At 40.5% G+C, this 7,788-nt stretch overlaps 1 protein-coding gene across 1 annotated transcript in view; it reads left to right on the forward strand.

Annotated features, from left to right (window-relative positions):
* FRK (fyn related Src family tyrosine kinase) overlaps positions 1-7,537 on the forward strand; it is a 126,528-nt gene extending 118,991 nt beyond the window's left edge. The window contains exon 8 of the mRNA XM_077487085.1: positions 5,454-7,537. Coding sequence (XP_077343211.1) covers positions 5,454-5,674 — 221 coding nt within the window. The 3' untranslated portion in view covers positions 5,675-7,537. The remainder of the gene's footprint in view (positions 1-5,453) is intronic.
* The last annotated feature ends 251 nt before the right edge of the window (positions 7,538-7,788 follow it).

Genomic DNA, 7,788 nt, shown 5'->3' on the forward strand with positions numbered 1-7,788 from the left:
CTTTTTAATTCTTATCAACCCTCTCCTGTATGTACAGAGCCCTAGATAACAACAACAACAATAAAAAAACTGACAGTGTTCTAATCCTCCCCTATCCTTCCCCACTCTATCCAAAACTAAACATAAGTTTGGGTTGGGCAGGACATATATTTTAACTCAATTTAATCTTGTTAACAAACCATTATATTATACATTTCAGATATATATTTCTACATAAAACTTGCATAGGTACCCAAAAGTATCTTGATATGCCTCTAATGAGTACAAAAAAAATGCTAATAGTAGGGAAGAGTAGTGGGATGGCCTCCACTTTACTTCTTTTTCTGCACAGTCCAGTCGCAGTATGGATTGGTTGCAGGATCAAACAGAATTACCTAAATGCACTGTTATCTGCAACCTGAAATATTTTTTTGCAAAAGCACAGTTGTTTAATTTTTTTTATTTGAATATAAGATGTGTTTCCATACTTCTTAACATCCTAATGCTGTTAATTTCCTGAAAGTTTGCAGTCACCTCTGTCTAAATACAAGTGTACATAATAAGTGCTGCAGCAATAACCGCATGGCATTTCTCAGGCCCACATGGCTTTTTTACACAAGACCAGCTTGTGTGACAAGGTGACAACACAGGAAACAGGGACATAGTGGTTTCATAAAAAAAAAAAAAAAAAAATGAAAATCCATGAACAGTAACATACATGGCAGGATTACCAAGTATTGTTTTAATAAAAGCTGCATATTTAAAAACATTGCAAACTACATTTGAAATTACTTGAAAATATTACATCTTATACGAGACTTTAGTGACTGGGTTTACATACTGTATAGGTTAAAAGAAAAGAAGCACACTAATCAGAGAAAAGAGCAACGCTGCACATCCTGTTTTTACAGGAGCAGTGATTTTAATGAAGCTTAAAGTGCAATAACAAAAATGAAAACTTCCTTTAACTATAGTGCCTGGAGGGCCCAGCATGCAGCGGTCAGTGATGTCACAAGGCGGGGCGGTGCCACCAGGGTGATGTCGGCAGGTGGCTTGGCACCTTACCTACTGTATATAAGAACTGTCAAACAGCAAGCCAGGCATCAGCGGTTTGCCTTAGTTGACAGCAGAACATTTTTTTTTCCTTTTTTGGGCCCCCCCTCACCCCAAAGCACCCACCCCCCATGTTGAGGGCAGGTGGCCTGGCATTGTTCAGAAGGGGTGGCACTCGCTCACCCCCCATTCCTGGCCTGCCAGACTGTGTGCTCCGATAAGGATCTGGTATGGATTTTGGTTTTTACTTTTTGGATTTCACTTTTTTGTAGCCGGCAAATCTTTAATGTTTTTATTTTATTCAGCAGTCAGCAGGGAAGCCTATTGACGGCTCATGACTTATCGGTTGTTAAAAAGGAAGTAAACCCTGATGGGTTTACTTCCTCTTTCATCCCTGCAAAGGTAAAGCATAATGGACTACTATGCATCGCATAGTAGTCCATTTTGTGTCACTTACCTGACACAGGAGCCAGAGAAGTTACCGCTGTCCCCTGTAGTCCGGCGCATCCATCTTCTCGGTGGGTCTCGCCGTTCTGCCGCTGTCATTCGGCGAAGCCGCGATGACGTCACTCCCGCGCATGCGCACGGGATCCGCCACTCGCGGCATATCGCCGTTGACCGCGGCACGCTCAGTGCGCCTGCGCGCTGCTGTCTACGGCGCATGTGCTGTAGACGGCGGTGCCTGTCTTTCAGCAAATATCTCCTAAACCATGTAGGTTTAGGAGATATTTCTTGGACCTACAGGTAAGCCTTAATCTAGGCTTACCTGTAGGTCAAAGTGTGTTGTAAAGGTTTACAACCACTTTAAGGATGGTGCAGCCAGCTTCACAGCTTGCTTCTTAACAACCAACTATTCACTGCACCCTGATTGGGAAAAGCTTTGCCTAATCAGGGCTTAGAATGCACTGTGCAGCACGCAGTGCATTGCTCGGTATTCAGGGGGGCGAACATCCACCGAACACCCTGCAAATTCGGCAGTTCAGGCCCAAACCGTTCACCCAACTCTCCTTAAAATATATAGTGGATAACTAAGGCTGCTGTTAGAAATCACAGGGACCTGTAGAGCCTACCTAACAGGCCCCTCAATAATGATATTTTTGCTTAAAATAAACTAAAATGATTATTAGTGGACACAAGCACAACTAAATTCTTGCTAAATCTAAAAAAATAAAACTGTATTGAGTTAATAAATAAATGAATGAGGTCTTGGGGCTCATGCACAGGGGTGCTGTGGTCTGTACAGTGTCATTTAATGATTTGTTTATGTGGCTGGAGCCACCTGGAGCTGTGTGCAGTTACCCTCTGTTACGGTATGTGGACACAGCAACTCTCCGAACACAGCCGCAGGTCATAATTTGACAGGCTTGTAGGTGCAGGTGTATGACCCTGAACACAGGCAGTGTGCATTCAGGGCCACTCACTCGTACCTGCACATTTATCAAATTAGGACCTGCGACTGTGTTCATACAGCCACTGCATCCCCTTAGAATAACAGGTGGCTCCAGCTGCATGCACAGTACATTCATTTACTGTGTCCTTAGGACTCATTCACATCTGAAGTTAGAGTGCGGTAAAACCCAATGGTTGAGCTGCACTGTTACCGCCCACCAACCGCTTCCCCTTAGTAACAGAGGCAGTGGCTAGGGTTGTAAACATGCCACAGCTGCAATACTATGCTTTGCTGCAATAGTAGAAATTATACTCTCTTTGAACAAGACCCATTCAAGGGAATAGCACTGCTCTGCAAATGTCCTGCGACTGTGTGTAAAGAACGTGGTTGTGGCATTCTAGTGTGGGGTTAAAGTGGATGTAAACCATATTTAAGAAATTTGACCTAGGCGCATATATCTGTAGTGTTTACTTATCTCTCTCCAAAGCACTAAGTCCCATGTCTTTCTGCTGTTTCGTCCCAGCATGAAAACTTCTGACAAGTTCTCTGTCAACTGAGATAAAAGCAGCTTTAAATGTGTGCCAGGGAGGGTGCTATAAATAGATTATTAGACAGCTGGTCTTGTCACAGCAGAGCTCTGCAAGGATCTTCTTGAGGGAAGGGGAGTGTGTGCTTTTCCTCCAATCAGCTGTCTCAGTGTATGCCAAGAATACACTCCTACATTTGAATGAGGAAGTAAAAATTCTACCACGATGTTAGAATTCTAAATATATAAAGCTGAAGACAGCAGATATGAAAGTAAAAGTTATGGAGGGAGATTTGTTTCATCCTTGTAGATCATCTGAAGCTGTTCACTTCACTGGGTATATGTGAGGGTTTACATCCCCCTTTAAATCAGGAGGTAAGGAGGCAATAAACTTCCTCACCACCTGTCAAATGCTCTCTGAAGAATGATCAAAATACTAACCGCTCATCAAAGAGCAAAGGACATGTAAACAAGCCCTTCATTTTTCTTTAATTCATTTTTTGTATTTTTCTTTTCAAATTATTTTTTGTACCTTTTTTTAACAGCCCTGTTGGGGCACTTTGGTGAAATATTAGTAGTCAAAACTTGTTGTCTCACTTTTGAGACAGGGAAATGAAAAAAGGACAGAGAATCCTTTGCAGCCTCAGCTGTACAGATGAATGAATAGGAAGTGCTCTGAGGCTTTCTGATCATTCACAAGCTGAAGCATAGTCAACAAAGTTCACTATGCTTCATTGATGAATAGACTAATGCCCCGTACACACGAGCGGACTTTTCAACATCCAAAGTCCGAAGGACCGAGTCCGTCAGACTATCCGATCGTGTGTGGGCTGCAACGGACTTTTGTGATTCGCCAAAGTCTGACGGACTTTAGAAATGAAGCATGCTTCAAATTTTCCCGACGGAACTCCGCCGGACCCGGTCCCCTTCGAAAACTCCGCTCGTGTGTATGCTACTCCGACGGACTAAAACCGACGCTAGGGCAGCTATTGGCTACTGGCTATGAACTTCCTTATTCGAGTCCAGTCGTACGTCATCACGTTCGAATCCGTCGGAGTTTAGTGTGATTGTGTGTGGCCAAGTCCGTTCGGCCGAAAAGTCTGTCAGAACTCCGTCGGAATTCCAGCAGAACTCCGACGGAACTCCTTTGGAAGTCTGTCGGACTTAAGTCCGCTCGTGTGTACGGGGCATTAGGAACATTCAGTACTGATCGCTGACTGTGTTTATTCAGAAAAGGAAGGGGCTAGTAAATATGACATATTTATGAGCCACTCACACTCTATCCTGAAATGGGCCAGAAATCTCCAGCTGCCAAGGAGAGAGGAGAGGTGGGAAGCTGGCAGTGCAGGCACAAAGAGAGGGCTCGGACAGTGGGTGGAAGAGGGGGGCCCGGACAGCAGAGGGGTAGGGGCAGAGATACTGTAATGAATCGCTCTGCAACGCAAGAGGAAGGGATGCGTGGAGGGAGAGAAAATCTGGCAGCGCTACAGGGGGAGCCACAAGAGAATCAGTGCTAGCAATAAGGCAGTACAGCAATCCTTCCTACTTGGCAGATGCCCAGAACCCCCTTTTGAACTGATAGGACCTATATCTGGTACAGGAGAGCCATTTGTACTGCCTTACCAGTGAAGTAGGGGTTCACAAAAAAAACAAACATATCTACTCACCTAGATGGCTGCAGCATTGCTCCATTGGCTCTATACTGAGAATTGAGTTATCAAAGACTGCTGATCGCTCAGTTCTAGGTCTTCAGTGAGCAGAAAGCCAGTGACTGACTATCTGTTCTGCCCCTCCAGCGCTCACTGTATTACCAAGCTGTGAAGGGTGTGAGAATGGCTGGCTCAGGTTCTCAGTGGCCTGCTGAGATGCTGAGTCAGCTGCTGGTCGGGCATTTAGGAATCTCCTGACATTATTATCCATGCAGAGCCTGGGCCTGCTCTGTGATGTTAGCCAACAGTGGGCTTTAGCCTGCTGTTGGCTGAATCTGGGACACAGGACTGCAGGAGTTCTGGCCATACTTCTTTTAAATACTTTGGTTATAGAAACACAATTCTAGTAAACAAAGTAATTGTAATAGAATGAGAAATACGAGTAATGCTCAAACATTAACTTTCCTTTGAAAATACCAGTTGCTCATAAAACGCTGGAAACAAACAGTGACAAGACCACATTTTCATTTAATTGAAATTATCTACCTATTATTAAAATAAAACAAAGTGCTTCAAATACTTTGCTGTAAATTTTGGTTTCATTTGAAATTCTTTAATAAGAAACTCAGCATGTGGAGAGCAATTACAACTATGGCTTACCTGCCGTTTCACCAGCTGAGCAATTTCATGTTTTTTAATTGCTGATCAAGGTCTCTTTACTTTAACCTCTTTACAAGGTTATCATGTAGTTAAAAGAATCCCACCGAGAACACTGATGAAAATGCATCCCTTATGTAAATTCTTAAATTACAGGGCTTAGTTTTAATTTTTCTCTTCTTCTTTTCCCTTTGTGTAGGTTGGAATGGAAGACAGACACTGGAACAACTTGAGCAAGGGTACAGGATTCCTAAACCACTCAATTGTCCTCCAGAACTTTACAATATAATGTTAGAATGTTGGAATGTCAAGCCAGAGACCCGACCAACTTTTGAAACATTACAATGGAGGCTTGAAGATTTCTTTGAAAATGAATCATCATCCTACCTTGATGCAAATACATTTTCAAATCCTGATTAGACAAAATCAAATTGACCTCAAATAGAACTAATTCAATAATCTTTATCTCTGGTTAATAATATACTGATGACTGTGAAATACAGTCAGTGATATCTATTAAATCTTTAAAACAGTGAAGGAAAATCAAAAGAATCCTAATTTCAACAGCCGACGCATGTCTTACGTAAATGAAATGTTCAAAAAGACTTTTTCAAGGGATTATGTGAAAAAAATCTAGCACTTTAAATCAGCAGAAACACTCCCAAAACGAATACGTATGCAGTATACCAAAACACATGGTGAAAAAGGTTCCTTATCTCATTTGTTTTTGTGTTCTCCAGCAGAAGGAAACATAATCTGGATGTTTATCTCTTGTAGGATTAAAAAATATATATATTTTATTAAATATATTTTAGGGTATTTCAGTACACTTAAGCAGTGTTTCAAGTATTTGGTGACTTATATACCATCATTACTACCTATATAGCAAATATAACAGTACCACTTGAACTTAGCATTAAATAATAAAGTATACTCTTTGTCTATGATGCCAACATCAGATCACATAGTACCCATATCATATCCAAAATATCTTCTGAGAACAAAGAAGCAGAAATAATTGATTAAAACAACATGCTGCCGTGGCCTGCCCAGACTCCTGATGCCAGATGGTTCAGCACTCAGTGGGTATGTGTAAGTGCCAGGTCATGGATTATATTGTATGTGCACAGAAAGACTTTCCACTATTTTCTGAGGCTAGGTTGTGGTTCTTATCCCAAGCATCTGTCTCCATTGAGATGTAAATTCAGGCAGGCCAAAGTATCAGGCCGTTTTTTCAACAGTTTTTTTTAGAACATTTTGAAAAGTGATCACTCTAAAATTGCAGTCATATTTTCGAGGGCACTTTTTAAATATTACTGTTGAGCTTATGAAATAAAGTCAATAGGTTTAAGTTACTTACGGGAACCAATAGGGTATTATGTTTTGTTAATGTGCCCACATCAAACTGGAATCTTATTGTGTGTCAAGCATTATTGTTCACCATTACTCTTAGCAATGTTAATCAATATGTCCGTTTCTATTCACATTTATATCAACTCGTTTCCATTGACATAATGTATGCTGTTTGATGTTTGTATAATCTGTGTAATTTAATGCCCCTATATTTGTAACTGTGAACATTTTACTTTTTAGGGAATGATATTAGAACAGCACTAAAGCAGGCCATAGTTGAATAGAACTTTGAACAAAAAAATTCTTAAGAAAATTTGCACAAACATTCTCAAAACGTGCTCAGAACATTCAAATGTTGTTCAGAGGATTTTGTTTGCTTTTAACATCTGGATTTTGAAATGAATGGACTTTAAAGAGTGAAAAACACATACATTTGTCCATTTGAGAAAGAGCTTTCATTCTGCTCCTTTAACTTTTCTTATCATTGCAATTCAAAATGAACCTACTAATGAGTAGAACAAAACAAACTTTCTTAGAACATTCTCTACTTGAGATTTTTTATTCAAAATTCTACCAATTAATGGCCCTCTTTATTATTGCTAAAAGAAAGCAGTTGCTTTTTTGTGCTGTTCCATGTATTATTAGTAAGACCATATTGGAATAAGTTCAGCAAAGCATTGCACATATTTACTAGCCTAATCAAGCTTTTTGCCAGAAGTACAAATCTTCAAACTGAATGGTGGGTGGTGGGGAAATATTTTGCTATTGCTGACAATAACAAATGCAGCAGGATATTTTAAATTGTGGGACAAAATGTTCCCCTCCTGTGGCCTTTGGTGGCTGGGGCAGAGAAATGCTTGGATTAAATACTGGCTATATCTGAAAACTCCATTCATTCAAAAAAATAAATCTTTACCACAGCATAGGAAAGAGACTGGAAATTGTAATGTTACTAGGTATAGCTGAAAGATACATGTGGATAGATAATATATTGTATGTGCCAAAAGAGCCCTGCTCCATATGAAAACTGTAAGACTGCTAGTGTTGCTTAGACGCGTTAAGGAGTGCGATAATGGTAAATGATGGTTTTGAAATTACTAGTTTATTTTAACTTTTGCAGAATCGAGTTTATCGTTATCAGAATGATTACATTCTAAATTAATCCACGTTAAGCATTCAGT

The sequence above is a fragment of the Lithobates pipiens genome, unplaced genomic scaffold (genome assembly GCF_037356315.1).
Source record: "Lithobates pipiens isolate NorthernLeopardFrog02 unplaced genomic scaffold, aLitPip1_a1.2 Scaffold_18, whole genome shotgun sequence".
NCBI lineage: Eukaryota > Metazoa > Chordata > Amphibia > Anura > Ranidae > Lithobates > Lithobates pipiens.